Here is a 19,613-nt window from a genome sequence, read left to right as displayed (position 1 = left end):
CTTCCGAAGTTACAAATTAAAACCTTCTAAATAATGACATATTACAATCTTGTAGTTTTCAATTTCAACATTAAATAAAAAAGGACTTCAATTGCAAAAGCCCTGACAAGGAAAAAAACACTTTGTTTAAAAGTCATTTTTCAAGTATTCAAAGATACAGGTTTATCTAGACTCAAAACAGCTGGTATGCCACCTGTGAGACAAAAAACCTAACTTTTTTTTTCATAGAAGACCCACATTTGAGATAGCATATAGGACAAAATGAGGATTTTCCGTAAGATGCAAGCCTAAGATTCATGATCCAAATGGGTAACACTGTGCATGTACAAAGAGCACAATTAGCTTAGCCTATCTGGCTTCACCACCACTATTACAGGACTCCTGAGGGGTATTAGCTACTTCGGAATTACCATAGGTAGTACAGGAAGGACGCAGTACTGTTCCCATAGGGAATGTATTATTTATCCAAGAACAAAAATAGGCATATCTCATTTCTATTTACTTATTTTTAAACTCAGAGATACAATTCCTACAAGTTTTAGTTTTTATTCTTTAGTCAAACTAGTCTTAGTCTTTTAGTCTAATTATTTATACACTTGTGCAATGGGAGAAAGCACATGAAAAACCACTCATGAGAATTCCCTGCACAGACTTAGAGATGAGGACGCCTCCTCCCACAAGCTTCCTTCCTGCTCTCTTTACAAAACAGTGTCAGAGATCAGATTTCAACCCAAATGTAAATCTTGAAACACAGGAAATACAAAAGAGGTGCACACAGAGCTTGGAAATGGCCAACACTTACTGCCAGATATAGAAGGAAAAAAGAATTGGTAAGGAGCATGACTCAAGTAGTTTAGCCTAGGCTATTGCTGGCAAGCATAGAAGAAAGGGTAGAAGGTCTGCCATAAGAAAGGAAGAAAAAAGTGGAGGTGTAGGACCTGGGTCATACATAACATTCGGTCTACATAGTCATAAAATTCAGATATCATTTAGCATACATCTTCCTGCAGGATGTGTACACATAGAGACAACAGTAAAAGATGCCAAATAATAGTTTGGTTTATAACCTTAATTAGTATTTTGGAAGCCATTATAGTAAGACAGAAGAGCAGCTACACTACAGTGGCGATACCTATATACCGTGAGACAGAAGACAGAAGAAGATATACCTATCTTCCATCACTAAATTAAAACTACTACAAACACTATGTATTCCACAGTCAAACTTTGGAACAAACACACAACAGCCTAGTGAGCAACCCACAAAATCCTCTAAATACTTCAAAGCGTAAAACATAATGCAAATTCCTTTATAACAGCTAGTGCAATAAAGAGAGTATACATTTTGGAAACAGAAAGCCAGTTAGGTTTTAATTAACTATGCTAACCACTACATCAACTACAAACACATAGATTAGTGAAATACAATGGTAAAACCTCTGTTTTATGAACACAAGCTCGTTAAAAGCCAAAATGCTCCTATTCATCAGGTTTCTAAATCTACTCTTGCTAGCCACCCATAACAAGATCACGCTGGAACAATCTTGCTTCAGAGAGTAGGGCGGTGATTCCAGCTAATAAATATATTTTATATAAATGACAAGATTGCAGTGTGACTGCATCTCACTGTTCCCATGTTCAAATCAAGTTTGATTTTCAGAAATTCACTGTCCTTTCTTTTAAAGGGTTCGAGATACTTATCTCTGAGTCTGGAAGGTGATATCTCTCACCACAGGTCTGCAACTAACCCAGTAGAAAATTACTCTGTGTATTCATTTATTTTTCTGCCTGTGTTAGTTTGCAGCCAGGTAAGGCTGATCCAGCTTAGCCTGTGGCTACATAAGTACAAGAGCTGACACTAGGGGAAGAGGAAGAGAATGCATCACCATCCCTGCTGGCAATAGTATACATTTTCATCTGGTTGAATCAACCATGAAACTGCCTACATGAAACATGGTAAGTACTTCAAAAACACAGCTGTAGATGTTCATTCTTGTATCACTAAGTAATGTAGATATTAAATTCATTTCCTCATCCGTATTTTACCTGCTGTAAGTTAAAGAAGCTACTGCAAACTCACAGCTAGGACATTACAATTAATCATGAATACAAAAAACATGGGATAAATCATATTTAAAAAAAAAAAAAAAAGAAATATAGAAGGAGCGAGAGTTATCTGGCTGATAACAAAGGCTTTGGTGCTGACCTTGAGAATGAAATAGCCCTTAAATCTGTCCTTGCAGTATGACCTGTCCTTGGAGAATCGCAAATACACCACCACATATGCTTTCAGGGTAATAAATGTATGACTTTCCTTTGCATGCATTTATGACACAGGGAAGAAATGATATCAACACCAGTAGAAACTAAAATCTTATGCACTAAGCTCTACTCCGAAAGGCATTCTGCATCTCCTGTTAAAAGCAAATGTAGGCCCAACACTTTCTAGTCGAAAATCTGATGCCATCATAATTGTAGCATGAATTACGAAGTCACACGCTCAAGTGACAGTACGTTTACACATTTAAGAGGTATTACACTTATTTTGTACACAGCCCACTACAGTGATTCAGGTAGCCAGGAACCAATACTACAAAATAGTTAAAACTTCAAGTTTTCTTCTTATTTCTCCACTGAGAACATAAACTTGCTTAAACTCAAACCTCTGATCCTACTACACTAGAATACACTCCCACCTTACAGACAAACATAAATCAAGGGAAGAAATCATAACTCCTTTTTACTGCCGAGATGCACAGTCCACTAGATATGGAATGAGAATGTAATATTATACAAAAGCTTCAGGTTCAACTCCACAGAATCTGCTTTCTCCATGGTATGTATCTCCATCTGTTAAACAAACTTCCCCAAGCTTCTACTCCTAATCTACTTGTCTTGTTTACTGTAAATTGAAACTACCCAATAAATAACGATGCCACAACAATTCTGAAGTGCTGAAGTAACACTAATAAAGTACTCCCCATAAAATTACTTGGTGGTGCTAATCATTTAAAATTCCGATTATTTAAACAATATGCCAACCTCAATAAAACTCAGAGCAGACGTACGAGTTACTTAATGGTGAGCTACAAAACAAGTGGCAGTGACTTTAAAACACCAGAGCCAGGACAGGAAGTAGGAGATCAATTTTCTATTTTAATCGCAAAGGAGACTAAATAACATGAAATATCACAACAAAAGGGCAAGTGCCTCTGAGTTGAGGTACAAATCACCAGACAGTTAATTTTAAAGTGATATGGAAGTGTAGATACCAAAAAGGGAGAGGAAGGTGTTAGCTGTCTGACAGTGCCAAACCAAAAAGTATATTTTGTATCTCGCATACAAGTTCAAGCAGATCAATTGGAAATACACTTTGCTCATTGGATGCACTGAAAAAAAAGTTGCTTGCATTCTGCCATCTACATTAAACCACTTTTAAAATCAGCAGCAGAAAAACTGTCTTGATACTTAAGCTCTTACATAATAAGTAAAAACAAAAGGCCAATGTGTGACTCCTGCCTTTCAAAGATTTAATCAGATTTTGAGGGGTCTCTATTCAAGGAGTATTAATGCTTTTCATCTCCCCACTTTAGGAACTTCACAATTTGGGAAGATTTAATCTTTACTATTTTCTTCAATTTGCTACTCATTTTAACTGCTGCCCATTTAACTGATGTTAACGGACATTAAGCAATTCTATGTGCTGAAACATGTATTCTAAGTAATGGAAATTGTCCATCTCCATACAATGAGCTTGATACCCATCCTCAGCGTATAGGATCTAAGCAACCAGTTACAACCCATTATTATTGATGCCTACTACGAAGTTAGTTACTGTCACACTCTATCAGACAGCTGCACAATAGACTGACCCCAAAAGCCCCATTCCAGAGGCGTCTGTCTATGCTGAATGTTTAGTCTGTTGAAATATGAATTGCAAGTATACCTGCTGCTCCTTGGAAGGATACCAAAATATAAAGGCAAAAAAGAAGCTCCAATAATGGAGGGAGAAAAAGGCTGTAGGGGTTTACTACACAGGTCATTTACCCCACAAAACACATGAAAATATAAAGAGCTGAAATAATATTATATAGCCTGGTACAAAGATCATATCATATATGTATATCTCTAACCCTCATCAGAAGAAAGACAGGAAGTGCAGGGATGAGAAAAACACACAGGAAAGCTTAACTGCGCACATGACCTTTTGTCCTGACATCATTTCAGTCAAACTGGTGGTCATTTTCTCCAGCCGACTCAAACATATTCAGCCCAAAACTGGCAAAACATTAAACTCAATCTCTTGACCTGCTTTTTGTTCCATTGGTAACCAAGAAATTCCTTGCACTACTGTTCTTACCACCAAGTTTGCAAGAAGGAACACCTCCGCCCATTAAAAAAATGAGTTTTAAAGGATCTATGCAACATTTTCTTCTGTTTCCTGTTGCAGAAGTGTTAACTACTCGCATTCAAGGGCCTTCTTTACTTTCATTCAGTTTTTTGAGAATAAAGATCATGACAAGGTCAGTGTGCTTTACAAATATTTGAAAATATCGTAACATTCCTTTGGGATGTTTCCATCCTTTGGGATGAAAAGGTACTGTTATTATTGCCATTTTACACCTGGGAAACACACTTCATATGCTGAAATCACATCTGCCATGGATTTCATTTTATGAAGTTAAAAAAAAACAACCCAAAACTTTCATAATACAGAATCTCAAGGCAAATACTCAGAGTAAGTAGCACCAGAAACTTAAAACCACTCTCAGCAGCTCAGACTGCTAACAATTCCAGCTTCTCTTATCCATCCCAAGCTTCCTATACAGCATCTCCCAACATCATCGTGTAGAGAGTCACCTCAGCTGTCTGTCCACCTGCCCTGCACCCCTCCCTCAGCGATGCAACTTTTCATTTCTAGTCCACTGTTGTGCGCCTAGCAAGTGCTAGACTTCTGCTTGAGCTTTTTCTGTTCTTCAGTCATTTCAGATCACACTTTACTTAACTAGCTCTAGTATTTCAGCCTTAGATCATCAACCTCAACAGCTCCATCTAACTAAATTCCAGCTCTCCCTTGCATCCTGGCTTCTTGTCCTCTTTCATGCCTGAACTGTTTACACTTTTAGTTATATTAACCAATTTTCCACCACAAAGCAAAAGCTTATTCTCAAATCCCAGCCTACCACAAGTACAACTGCTGGTTCTGCCACCGGCTGTTGTCCAAACCCTTCTCACTTTTCTGTCTCTCTGCTCTGAAATACATCAACTTCCTCCTTTGCATTACCATGACAGTCAGATATCCAGGCCTACAATTCAGGCAGCCTTCCATCCCTCAGAAGAAAAAGCCCTGTCCAGCCCTGAGCAGAAGCATTGTCCAGTCTGCATACAGTATTAAGTGAATTTACAGACCATACTAAAGCGAGTTTCTACCTGTGTTTCTGACCTGTAATTTTACCTGTGTATTTTGAATGCTTTCAGCTTAACAGAATGTGAGCAGATTTTACTCAGGTAGCGAAATACATGTTCATGACACAGGCTACTCTGCTGAAAAATCTCAAAGTCTTGCTATTGTATTGGGGTATACAAAAACAAGCCAACTGCTGCTGGAATATTCTTTGACACGGATAGGTGACTGATTTTATTATGTCAACAGCAACATAATAAAAGCAAGTTCCATTCAAAATACTAAGAATTAGTGATAACTGAACCCAGTAAATTCTTTAAACTGAAAGGGTGGGGACTGCTTATTAATAAATACTGGGTCAAACTTTAATGAAGAGAGTTATAAGAATATAATCTATAATGGAGGTCTGTACATTATTAAACTGTAAAGAATTTAGGCACAATTCCAGTGGAATTAGTCTTGGATTTCATGAAGTGTCACTCCTGGGGAAAAAAAAATGCAGCTAATATAGCTCAGCAGATAATACATGTCATTTAGTATTGGACTTCCCCCCCCCCCCCCCGAAAATAGTAGCACATTCGAATTTTCTTCAGAAAAGTTCAAATGTCTGTGGTTGGAAATTTGGATCACAAATGCACCATAAAGTGCTAAGAAAGTGGGATTTTTAACTTCTCAGACACAGACATAATATGAAGTCCGAAGAAAAAAAAAAGTAAACTCACAAACTGATGTTATGGGTAACCTGGTTAATGTCAACTTGACACTTCTGCTTAACTGCACTGAAGAAGAGGGAAAAAAACATTAGATATTTAAAAGTTTTATTTATGTGTGTGTAAGTGTATGTGCACATGTGTGTGTATGTATGCCTACACATATACTAAACTCTATGCAGGAAAGAAGCATAACGGGTATGAATGCATAGATGGTAGCAGTTTTAGCCTGTATGTGGCAAAAGTATTTTGCAGGGAAACCAGAAGTGGACTTGTAGAACTGTTTCTACAGTTCTCTAGCTTGGCCACTCAACAATTGTCATCTCTTGTTTTCTGGAGGAGATAGTTCTGTCAGATATATATAAGCATATAACTAAGTTCAATAACAAATTTTGAGCACAATGTAGTTAAACAAAAACTGTATAGGAAATTAAAGATTTCCTCCTTGGTAGTTCTTGTCACTGCAACCTTAGTCTGCCAACTCTTGTGTACATCAGTGTGAAGTTACATGATATTATTTCTTTTTTAGATGGCCATTTTATTAAAAACTAGAAGGGCATATTCACAGCTGTTCAAAAACTTCATCCAAAGAAGACTATTAGTTAATAGAATAGTAGAAGAATAGTTAACTTCTAATCATATGTCCGGGGTAACAAACTCCACATTTCTTGTTTAGTCAGGCCCATGAGAATACTTTTCAGAACAGAACATAAAAAAATATTTTAAAGCACTTCATACTTACCCAGCACAATGAAGTGCCTCTAACAAGCTGCAGATTGCCAAGATACTTTGCAATGACTAGCTTTGCCATTTATATTTGTAAAAAGCAAAGAAATTAGTATTTTAACATTACTTTTAAAATGTAAAAGTGTATTTACCTGTGATATTTCCCAACATATCTTTAGTGTGGCTAATCAAATCTTCGCTTTCTCCATCTTTGAAGTTGCCTATCTCCCCATAATAAAGAGCAATTCCAAGTTGCATTATACGTATAAACATAGGAAGCTGCTGATCAGAGATTGAAAGTTTCAAACTTTCAACTAATGTGTGAATCTATAAAATAAAAGAGAACAAAAGCAAACAATAACAAAGCTCTGTCATCATTAAAGCCAACTTTTAATTCATATTCATTTTGTATGAGCATTCTGATTTTTAAAAGCAAAAGCTGCAATACAACACAAGGCAAAGAGCTGTAAATAATGACTGTCAAAAGCATACACTCTTCGGGTTGCTACACAAGCAATCTTTAGGTTGAAAAGTCAGATGTAATACATTTTGCATATATATACATAAAAAAATGTGGGTTTTGGGTTTTTTTTACAATTGCTGCTGAACACATTTCTAAAACATAAGTTATATGATACCATCTGATTAAACTTTTATTTTTGCTACAGAATTTCATAAAAATCTCTGCATGCTAAAAGAAAACTCAAATACACTGGTTTTTAATATACACCTTTTCTTTCTTCCCCTTCGAACCATTATTCTTTGGAACATAATAAACAATTATTAATTCACTTAAATATTAATCTATCATTATATATCTAAATGTTTCAATTGAGCACAGCTCTGAATGTCTTCATAAACAGTATTTTCTTTAAAGACTGAAGAAAAAAGAAGGTAAGAGAAAGAAGAAACATTACAAAAGATGAAAAAGTAAGAAAACTATGTACAACATAAAAAAATTAAGAGTTTATCAGGGGGGAGGGAGAAAGGCAAAAGACATCTTTGAACCAGCCGAAATATGCCTTAAAAAGGGGCAGGGACAATAAATGACCACCAACAAAGATAACCAGAAAAGTTTAATACAAATTTAATTAAATTACTACTGCCTCAGCGTATTCTAATATGAGTTTTATTTTAGTCCAGTATCCACTGAAAATTTTAAGTAATAATGTAAAAATAATAATCATCATTTTTACAACAATATCGTTTTAAACTACATGGAAGACTGTGTCAGTATTTCCATTAATGTGTGCTGCCAGAAGCTTGTAATTTGATCATAAACTTTTGCTCTGCAAAACTGGCATATAGGACTTAGCCAGGTACAGATTATGTCTCCAAAATTAACAGAACTATATGTCTAATTTAAAAATCAGGCTTTTTGACATTAAGATTCACTGTCTATATGCAGTAACCATACTGTCACCACAGAACATAAAGACCGTAACTGGTAAACTATAGACAGTCCTATGACGATTCCTTATTATCACTGGAGTTCACAGATATTCCAGAGTTACAAGGCATACTGTTAAGTCTTATTATCATTGAATACGTAACTTTTTTTATATATATATAAAACTGGAAATAAGGACATTTCCCAAATTATTACCAGTTACCCTACACCAAAAAAAAAAAAAAAAAACAAAAAATTTTTTCAAACCACCAGACATTTGTGCACAAGTATCCAGCATTTTGTTACAATTATTGTCTGGATAAAGCCTCATATGGCCACTACCATGTCCACAAATCTCCAAATTTGCGCAATGTAATCAGAGGCATACAGCAGTGCAGCATATACAAGAAAGAGGGGCATTCTCCAAATTGGACATGATTCCTAATTAGCTCCCAACCTTAAGCTCACAACAGCCTAGGACTTCCTAAAAGATCATGAGCAAAACAAATGCAGTATCCTAACTGAAAAGTGACACTTTAACATTATATTCTTGAGAAATATCCATCAAAAGTTATCTCAAAATCAACTATTTTGCAGTGCATACATCTGAAGGTTATTTTTTATTAAAACAGGAAAAGCCTGCTATACAGTCTGTGTCTTAACTTAGAAGAGTTCTCAAATAATTAAATGGGCACTACTAGCATTCCTCGAGAGAGCAGGGATGGAGGGAAGGAGGAAGGGAAGATAAACCTTACATGTATGACTGCTCAGAGCAGAAAAAGAAAAGTAGGAGGGAAAGGTAGTTTAGTCCCTCCACCAACCCAGTGTTTTGCTTCTGCGCTGCAAAAAGTAAACATCACCTCATGTCAGATGCCCACAACTAATACTGCACCCCTGCTCACTAGGAACTGAGCTTGGCTTGCTAATCCACTTCATATGGTTCACTACTTAGTGTTAATACACTGCAGTTTCTTGTTATTTATGAGAGTTTATGCTACATTTGAAAGAACAACGTAAGTAAAAAATCGTTTCCATCTTACTGCAGTCACCTTAAAGAATACAGGTTGGGCTTTTTTTTTATTTTAACAGATTATCTGCAGACTTTTTTTTTTTCTTACAATTATTATGTTTTCTTTTTTAAAACTTTACGAAAAATAGAATATAGAAGAGAGTACTCCTTCCTTCCTTCCACGCTGTTACTGTGCATAGACTAATTGCATCATGCAAACAAAACACAATCAAAAAAATCTCTTTAACAAACCCCACCAGCATTAGCTTTTCACTTTACTTTAAATCTCAAAGTATATTTTGAAAAAAACTCAAGACTTCCCAAGCAAGCTGCAAAGTAAAATATTCTGGATACCTACTTTAATAATAGATGGCATTTTGGAATTGAGGTTATCATAAGTAAAATGCAGACGAGTCCTGAAGGAACATTTGTACAGCAGAGGTTCCTGGTAAAATTCAATTTTACCACTAGCATTTCTCTTATCGAGACATACTGTGCAGTCAGAAAAGTTGATCATCTTTCTCAGGACCAGATCAGTGGCTTTTAAAAGAAGTATATAGGTTAAAAAACATATTGCATAAGAAAAATAAGTTAGGCATACATGTTCTTATCTAGAAGAAAGCACAAGATGGTCATGTGGTCATTATTTAAATCATGAGCTAAGTACTTGCTTATGTGACTAAATAGAATAATTTAACTTGTCACAGACTTTTTCAGCTGAACACTTGAAAGTGAGGACAGACTAGTTACACTCAATTCAAATTTACATCCCTTCACTGTACCTTAGATCTATTTATAAAATAAGAGTACTGCTTCACGTGCAAGCATAAGACAAATAAATATTATTCTCATTATTCTCCAAAAAAGAATCTTGCAGATTCTCCCCCCAAAGTTTTCTTTTGAATCTTTCAAAGCAAACAAAGGCTATTACAGCAATCTTAACATGAAACATACTTTGAAATTTTGTCATATTAGTTTGTATGATTTTAGCCATAACAAAGAAATGGGTCCAGTGGTCAGGAAACCATTACTTCAATTCCCCATTCTAACAGATATTTTCTGTGTGATCTTAGAGTACTCTTACTATGCCCAAATTTCACCTCTACAAATGTCAGTAAGAGCACCTGGACTTCGATGTAAACATTGGTACTTCAAAGATTGAGACATTCAGATAATGAAGACCAAGACAAAAATCAAAAAAGTTGCCATTTGGGACTTTTTTCCCCTGAAAACATGAAGTAAGATGAAGCACGTCTTGCAGTGATAAACTGTGCTCACCACAGCGCAGCACATTTTACTACCTCCCTAGCCAGCCTACTTAAGAGTTTTAAGATCATCACAAAGGGTTGCAATGGAATGTCTTAAGATACTGCTGCCATTCATAAAAATAGAAACAGGTTCCCTAAGCACTCACTGCCAACAGGAAGCATAAAACTAAAGTATGTTTGTGCTTGTAGATAGTAATCAATATAATTATAATTGGTTCTTCAAAATGAAGGACAAGGGAAAAATGAGAAAAATGAAAAGACAAGAAGTATCTTCTGACAAAGAGACATTTTTATTAGTCTTGCAGATTTCTATATGAATTTGAGTGCCTCCACAGTGATACCTAAAACCAAAACACATCTACTCACCAGAGATGTCCATAAACGCTCGATCCCAAAACTCATCCACTGTATAGCATTCTGCAGAAGTAATATTCACTGAGAGAACAATATCATCCTCCACATACTTTAATATTAGATTGTTGATCACAATATTGACATTGTTTACAACACGCCTGATCAAACTCTGAACATAACCTATAAAATGAAGCAAATTCTTTGGAGTCATAAGGAACACATGATGCCAAATTCATTTATTACTAAAGTCATTATTTCCAACTTGTATTATTTTTTAAAAATCAAAATTAAAACAAACTAACACTAGCCTTTATTTATCCAAAAATCACAGGACTTAAAACTCTTTAACATTCAGTGCAGTTAAGTCAATCAGAATCCTGGAAATGTAATAAACTATAGGAAAGAAGTGTAACTACTAGGAATATAATCTAGAATAAAAACTTAATTTTTGGTGGCAAGAATCAACTTTCAAACTTATAAGAAAAATAGAAAACTCTGTATTGTTGTAAACAAAGAATTTTAATGACAGTAACTTTTTTACTTGAAAGACATTTAGACATAGGTTTGGAAAAGAAAACAGCAGTTGCTGGTTTGCTTTTCAAGTATGCATGCACTACACCTATTTGCCCCCTCACCTACTTTCTTAAAAGTTAACTAAACATTAATATGCCTAGTACTTTTTTCATTCTAAAAGCTAATATATCCACATCATGCTCAGTAAGACCCCTGTGAGGCATAACAAAATCACTTTCTGTCAACAACCCAAACAGTAAGCACCTGCACTGAATCCTGTTGGGAAGAAATCTATTTACATTTTTACAGACATAATGTGATTGGAAAAATGATCTCGTCTGTGAATTCCCAGTATGCAGTAAACACTCATATTTTACCAGTATGGTAAAGAAATCAAATATTACCCATATGCATGATTTTTATGTATATTGAATGTAACTATGGAGCTAACTCATTTCTGCTGGAGCAAAAAACAAAAAAAAAACCCTAAAAATTTCTATCTTTTAAAATTTATAACATTACTCACATTCTATCTAAAAATACATTCAATACATGCTATAGAGATCTAGTTTGGTAACTATACTGAAAAAAAACCCCGTTAATGATACAGTTTTAAATTCACAGGCTTTAATTGTCTAAGACTACACCTTTTGGGGAACCCATAGATAGTACTGACAGAAACAAACTTGAAACAAAACTCAAGAACTGTCACTGAAGGCCATATAATCATCCAGGTCTTTGGCAATTCTTCGATTCACAGGTGAGACCCAAAGAACCAAGCACCAAGGAACTGCCAGAGTTGAAGTGCTGTCCATGGTAGCAAACCCTGGATTCCAAGACCTCTGCAATTCCAGGCCACCAGAGATTATTGGATCCAAGAGCTTTAAGAGAGCCTCCATATGTGGCTCCTCACGTCCCCATTCCAAAGCAAGATGGTTCTCTGTGGTACATAATATTCCGCACGCTAAATTTCAATATTATCTCTTTATTCAAGGCAAAGTATAAACTTTCTGTTAACAATTGTGTTCAAGGGCAGGTCAGACAGGGCTTTGAGCAACCGGTCCAGTGCAAGGTGTCCCTGCCAATGGCAGGCGGGGGGGAAAACGTCCCTTCCAACCCAAACCATTCTATAATCCTACGAAAAGAAAAAAAAAAAAAAAAAAAAAAAAAAGTCTAGCACAAAAAACTGTCATCCATCTAAAATACATTCCCCAAGAAAGCAAATTGTAATTCATTCCAGTACTCTCCAATGTCATTCTTCTGCACAAAACACCACATACAGCAAATTTTTGTGCAAACTCAGAGACAATAGTAATCAAACATATAGTTCCTCGGAGATATTCACATGATACAAAAATGCCGAAGTTCAACTGAGCTGAAATCCACATCAGGGTGAGAGCTGGGGGCGGGAGGGGGTGAGAGGAGGATGGTGTTGAACACTTCTGCCAGTACATACAGGAGTTGGTAAGAAACAGCTCTAAGAATGATTACTTTCAGAAAGAGATAAACCTTACCTTTAAAACTATTATAAGAATAGCTTTGAAAACAAAATGTCTGAAAACATACAAGGAAAGAATTTAATGTGAACCACTGAGCAGTTAATGAGTAGCAGAAAACAGAGTGATCTCAAACAGAAGTATCAGAGCAGCAGAGGTTAAAATCTAATACATTACCCCTATAATATATTTTCACACTAATCTACCCTGAACTATAAATTAGTTCCACAAATTTATTCTAACAAAATGGAAGGAAAGATACAAGGATTGACCACATTTTATTGCCATTTGGTTCTATTTGATAATATTCAAGGATTTCACTCAACTTTACATGATTTGTAGGTCAATAAAGTTATCATAGTCTAACTGTGGCCAACTGAATGAAATTTAAGCATTTTCTATCATTCAAATACAATCCAGCTTCTGAAATTATGGATTACCTGGAGGTAAATCAGGGTCAGGAGAAGCCGACTGCTGAACTCGTCGTGGTTTTACTGCTGATTTCATGCTTTCCGTGGTGCTGCGGTTTGTTGAACTGGAACCACAACTTTCATGGTCTTCCTGCTAGAGGACAAGAAAGCGGCTGAGTCAATAAAAAAAAAAAGAAAAATATGGAGAGAACAACATGGTGAAGTTGTGCTAAACTAAACTTCTGTTATAGATTTTCCATCAATTCAATCCTACTCATGCACCTAACTGCACACATTCTTACAAATCTATCTAGACAATATTAAAAACTTATTTGTAATTAATAATTTCACTTTTCTTTTAAAAAAATGCACTTATTAATTTCAATTGAACACATCTCCTCTAGCTGCATTTCTGCTGAAACATTCCTTCAGAGAAAGAGCTCTGCAGACTACCAAAACAAATACAAGAAACTACTGAAGTTTATGAGCTTACACGCCTACAGGTGAAACCACCTCACATGGTTCCAAGACGTCAGTCATGTCCTTCCTAAAACAGCTAATTGAAGCTGATTCACAAAGCAAAATATTTTTGCAGACTTTTAGAACAGCCCCAGAAAAGATAAATGAATTGAGGGCACCTGCTCATCTTGAGTTTATATATAGCTTATTCACCTTAAGGAATTCAGGAGCAGGAAACATGGCTCAATTAGAGTATATGATATAAACCTTACAAGATACAATTCACAGACGCAAGAAAATCTTAATTAGCTGAATTTAGGGTTTTAAACACCCCACTAGTATTCCCAATACATTCCAGAATGACAGTTTAACTACAAGACTCAAGTGCAAGAGAGCCAAGAAATGTAATACAAATATTCTTGTATTAGAAAAGCAGGTTAGAAAAGAAGCGAATTACAACTTTTGGCCCAAGCCAAATTATTTCTTCCATTGATGTAGTCTCTTGCAGAACAGGAACAAAATGATCTCTGGGTCAAAGCACTACTAGGATCACACCATGTGTTCACAAAAGAAGGGTTAGGGAAGCAAATGTCAAGTACTGGAGTTTGAAACTGTAATATTCTTAAGTACTCTAATCACCAAAAAGCAGACAGCTTAAACTGTGCTGAGTTTTTGTACAGGATAGATCATGTGTTTCCCTGCATGCTGCCTGGCTTTTTTAATACTTCTCATATTTCTCTCAGAGAAATCGCAAAATGGGATCCTCACATTACTTGCTTAATAGTGTTTTTTGCATGAAAAAATAAAAGAAGAAAAAAAAAGTTGTTACATCTAATAATGCATTTTAAAGAAAAGTCTGCAACTTTGAAAACTATTGAAGAGACAGTTTCTTTCCTTCCATACTGTATTCAAAAAACCAGAATACAGAGGGTAATTCTCTGAGAAAGTTGAAACACCATTTCACTAAGAAAAAAAGATGAGTGATATAATCTTAGTGGGGGGCAAGGGGGGAAAGGGAGGGAGCACGGAATAAAGCTGAATTTATTTGAAGAAATCACACAAGACAGAAAATAGACCTTAGATAGCTTCTAAAACAAGGCTGAGTTACCATTTCAGGCACTGGAACAAGCTTCCCAGGGGAGTGGTGGAATCACTGTCCCTGGAAGTGTTCAAGAACCGTGATGAGGCCTTTATTGACATGGTTTAGCAGTAGACTTGGCAGTCCTGGAATAATGGTTGGACTTTATGACCTTAAAGGTCTTTTCCAACCTAGTTGATTCTATAATTCTATGTGTGTTTTGTAATTAGAAACGCTCACCTCCCCTTCATGTCTCCAGCTTACTGAGAAAACTTAGATCATAGACTTTTAAGCTAAGGTTTTTGAAATATCTTTTAACTCTATCTTCTTTCTTGGAAACCAGTTCATATGTAGCATGAAAATATTTTTTCAGATGAGTCACCATGCTGCTATTTATGTTTTGAACTTGCAAAATACCCTCAAGATGTCAGAGTGACCAAACAGCTCAATTAGCACATTTCCTCCTCTGCTGAGCACACTTACGGATTGCACAGAACGCTGTGGTGCGACTATTTAGTGATTTGATCTGATAGGATCACATTACGCTTGCCTTTTAATATTTATTGAGAAGAGGGGGGGGGGGGCAAGAGAATGGGGAAGGCAGCCTATTTTTGAAGTTAACTGTATCAAGCCAACTATATTCAAGAGTAAATTTTCTACCTTAGCACTGACACGACCACATTCAATGAATCTTCTCATAACTTTATACAAAATCTATGTGATATTTTAATCATAGAGAGTATTACTAACACTTGCAGATGAAAGAAGGGTGGGGGGGGGGGGGCAAGAGAATGGGGAAGGCAGCCTATTTTTGAAGTTAACTGTATCAAGCCAACTATATTCAAGAGTAAATTTTCTACCTTAGCACTGACACGACCACATTCAATGAATCTTCTCATAACTTTATACAAAATCTATGTGATATTTTAATCATAGAGAGTATTACTAACACTTGCAGATGAAAGAAGGGTGGCTTAAGCTTTTACCACTTTCAGAGAGTTAGGAATACATACTAGCACACTGGGTTTTGAGGAGGTTTGTTTTAAAGGAAAGGGGCAGAGAACCCTTAGGTTATGTTAATTTTGAAGGTCTCAGATCTTAACCTATAAATAAATTCTATACAATAAGCTTTTATAGGTCCCTGAGCTATAAGCCTGTTACAACGGAAAATGGCTGCAACCCTTTAGAGCAAGATGGATCTAAAAGTAACCAAAACGAAAATATACATGTTCCAAGATGGTGCCATAATAAAACACAAAAGTTTATCTCAGAAATTAATCCACATCAAGTACCAGAGCATACCTACATTTAAGAAGAATCAAACCTGACCAAAAATTTGAAATAAGTTTTTTAATCTGGGATAACATCCATTTATCTCTTTACGTTACACAATTATCAGAAAGGTTTTAGAGCTGCATAGGGTTTTTTTTGCTCATGAACACACACCAGTTTCCACACAGCTACTAATACTTTATAAAACAAATGTTGTACTATTAATGGAAGACGATAACAGTGGCCATGACCTTACAGGAACTACATTCCTACGTAGATGTATATCCAAAAACTTTCTGTACCTGCACGCTCCTGCTCAATGTTAACTTTAAGAGCACACTATTAATTTCTCAAACATGTGGCTGTCTCATAAGCCCAGAAGTAAAACACGTTCATTAAAGAGATGGGAAAAAGTTCCAAGCAAACTGCCAAAACTAGCATAATTATGAAACTATTTAACACTGGAACCAACTAGAGTCACACACTGTGTCTAGATCACAGTGATGTCATCAGAAACACCCAGCCAAAAGGCACTAAAACTACTGCGCTCCCATAAATCCACCTCACACCAGATGACAAACATTTGAAAGTTAAAGTCAAAATTATAGTGGGGGTGGGAAGAGAGTTACATTCTAAAAGTGCTAATAACTATAGTTATAGTATGAGATTTGATAAATGCCTGTTCATTTTAGCAGTAATGAGTGGCTCCAAAAAAGTCACAACAACAGAAAACTAAAAATACTCATGATGTATCCAGAGAGATGGTTTTTAAGAAAATGCCAGTCATTTACAAAAATATGATACAATCTAGCGGGAAAAGGTAAGTAAAGCCCAGAAAATTTAAAAAAAATGAACATGAGGTCCTGCCTATGTTATACAAATATACCTTGGATCATTACAAATAGAAGTTTGCACAGTCCAGCTCCTTTTTCCCTTTTGGCAAAAGCACCAGACCAGGTACTCAGATTAAATGTTTTTATAGAGCACTATGGTTACTTCGAAAACTATCCAAGTCATAAGTAACATGCTAAAGACACCTACGCCAGTAAACTCACATGCAAGTTCCTCAAACAATTTTCTACTGCAATATAAAGCAGTTATTGCCAGGTTTAAAGCAAATTACAACTGACAACACCTGAACACATAATAGATGAGAGTGGAGCTTAATATCTTTGTTTGTTATTCTATTTTCCAAATACATACTACTTTTTTTCTTTAAAAAGACACTTTCTCATTTTAAAATACATAAAATGTGCAAGGCCTCCAAAACACATCTTACACATGCTTTATGGGAAAATACTGTTTTCTCTTGGGGATCACTTAGCTATTTATGCAAATACTGTCATGCTTTCATCAAGTCAAGTTAAAGAAAACAAAGTTCTTGGAGGAAAAAAAAAATAAACCAAATACATGCACACAGAGGAAGATGCGTTAAAACAATTACCATTATGAATAAAAATTTCAAACCCTGAACTGATCCCAAGTACCTCAAGTACCTACTGCACAAACTTGCAGAGAGTTCTCCATCACCATTTACTCTCTTCCTCTACAAAGTTCTGCTTTTTCTCATCCTTTTCCTTTCTAATGAGCTTAGTATCTTTTACAAGTAAGAGATATCTATCTCTATTTCAAGCATATCTTAAACTGCAAGATGCAAAAATTGCAAGAGAGGAACCCATCTCCCATTAGTGGACCGTATTTACATGGCTGAATAGTTAGCTGCCTGTGGAAAGACTTGAAGTAATATTCAGAATATGTTCATTCTAGCAAGACCTTTGATACAGTCTCCTGCACAGACCTTATTCCTAAACGGGTGAGGAGACTCACCAGCAGACAAGTTGGGTGAAAAAGGGGCTGAACTACTGGGTTCAAAGGGTTGCAATCAGTGGTACAAAGTTGAACCAGTGACTGGTTCCTTGTGGCATCCTTCAGGGATCAGAACCAAGCCCATGGTGTTTAACATCCTTATTAAAGACCTGGAATGTGGGATAGAGTGCAGCCTCAGCGAGGCTGTGGATGCAAGCAACTTAAGGGGAGAATCAGATGCACTGGTGGGCACGGCTGCTGTTGATAGGGTCCTTGAAAGGCTGAAGCAATGGCCTGTCAGAAACTCCATGAAGTCCAGATGCTAACACTAGATCCTGCACCTGGGATGGAGATACTCTATGTAACTCTAAAGACAAAGAGACAAATTGCTAGAAGGCAGCTGTGCAGAAATGAATCCAAGGGTCCCAGTGGACAGCAATTTGAACGTGAGCCAGCAGTTTGCCCTTGCTGTAAAGGTGGCCAACTATGTGCTGGGCTGTATGATTAGCAAGGGTGAAGGCAGGGGCATGATTCTTCTCCTTTCTTTCCTTTTCATATGGAATACCGCACCCAGTCTACAGTTCCCTGATGCAAGAGGGACATCGATGTACCAGAACCAGGTCCATGGTAGTTAGGGGGGTGGAGCACATAAGCTCTCCCTCAGAAGAGATTGAGGCAACTGGGGTTGTTCAGTCCGGAGAAGATAGATCCTACTTCTGTCTACAGCTACCTACTGGGAGCGTACAGCGAGGAGGGAGCCAGCCTCTTTGTTGCCACGCATCCTCTCAAAGTACACCTTTGACAAACATGAAACACAGGAAACTCCAGGCAGGGCAAACGCTTTTTCATCAGAAGGGTGACCCAGCATTGAGAAACAGGCTGCCCAGAGAGGTGGTGGAGTCTCAGTCCTTGGAGCTATTCAGTACTTGGCTGGCCAAGCCCTAGAACAACCTGCTCGAATAGGACTTGCTTTGGGCATGAGGTTAGAATAGATCATCTCCAGAGATCACCCCAAACTGCTCTATGATTCCTCTCCATGCAAAAATGAAATAAAAAGTAATACCAGTTTTTAAAAATATTACCTTAAAAATACACTACAAGTTTCACTGAAATGTTATTATCATGATCTTGCTTTCAACAAAACATCTGATTATGTTCCACTACTATACAATTGTCCATATGCATTATATAAAAAGAGAAATACAAAGGAATTTGGAGCAGAGATGCCGTGGTAACACGCCTTGATGAGTGGGGGAAACAAACAAGGATAACCTTGTTTGTTAAGAATAATGCACAAACCGGAGCAATCAAGAAATAATTTAACAAGGTCTTTGCCTGCATTTGCATCTTGTTGCACCTGATCTTAGGCAATGTTAGATTCAGAGAAAAGAGTATTAGCAGAGACCAGCAAGGCACACTAAAAGACCTGTACTAGACCCATCTCCTGGTCTCTTATCATAAGCCATGTTTTGTCAATTCTATAGTAGCATAGCACAATGTGCTACGAAATAGAAGTATGAGTTAAAAATCCACATGAAAGCTGTAGACAGGCTGAAATGCTGCCACAGCATCCCCAGATTAAACCCAAGAAGCTTGTAGGAAGTTTGTTGCAACGATGCTGCAGAATGTCTGGTGTCTGCCTATTGATTTTTGGGCAATAGCATCTCTCTGTGATGTTGCTACTGTTTTGATTAGCTGATTATCTGAGGTGTTTGAAA

At 36.6% G+C, this 19,613-nt stretch overlaps 1 protein-coding gene across 1 annotated transcript in view; it reads right to left on the bottom strand.

Annotated features, from left to right (window-relative positions):
• Window positions 1-19,613, bottom strand: part of LOC104403584 (vacuolar protein sorting-associated protein 13B-like) — a gene marked incomplete at its 3' end in the record, with an annotated part of 89,465 nt that overhangs the window by 34,095 nt on the left and 35,757 nt on the right. The window contains exons 3-6 of the mRNA XM_010011812.1: window positions 13,311-13,431; window positions 10,874-11,041; window positions 9,598-9,779; window positions 6,993-7,167 (exon numbers count right to left, since the gene is read on the bottom strand). Coding sequence (XP_010010114.1) covers window positions 6,993-7,167; window positions 9,598-9,779; window positions 10,874-11,041; window positions 13,311-13,431 — 646 coding nt within the window. The remainder of the gene's footprint in view (window positions 1-6,992; window positions 7,168-9,597; window positions 9,780-10,873; window positions 11,042-13,310; window positions 13,432-19,613) is intronic.

The sequence above is a fragment of the Nestor notabilis genome, unplaced genomic scaffold (genome assembly GCF_000696875.1).
Source record: "Nestor notabilis isolate BGI_N333 unplaced genomic scaffold, ASM69687v1 scaffold6170, whole genome shotgun sequence".
In the NCBI taxonomy this organism is placed as follows: Eukaryota; Metazoa; Chordata; class Aves; order Psittaciformes; family Psittacidae; genus Nestor; species Nestor notabilis.
The sequence above is the reverse complement of the archived record's forward strand: the minus strand, read 5'-3'. Positions and strand labels throughout refer to the sequence as shown.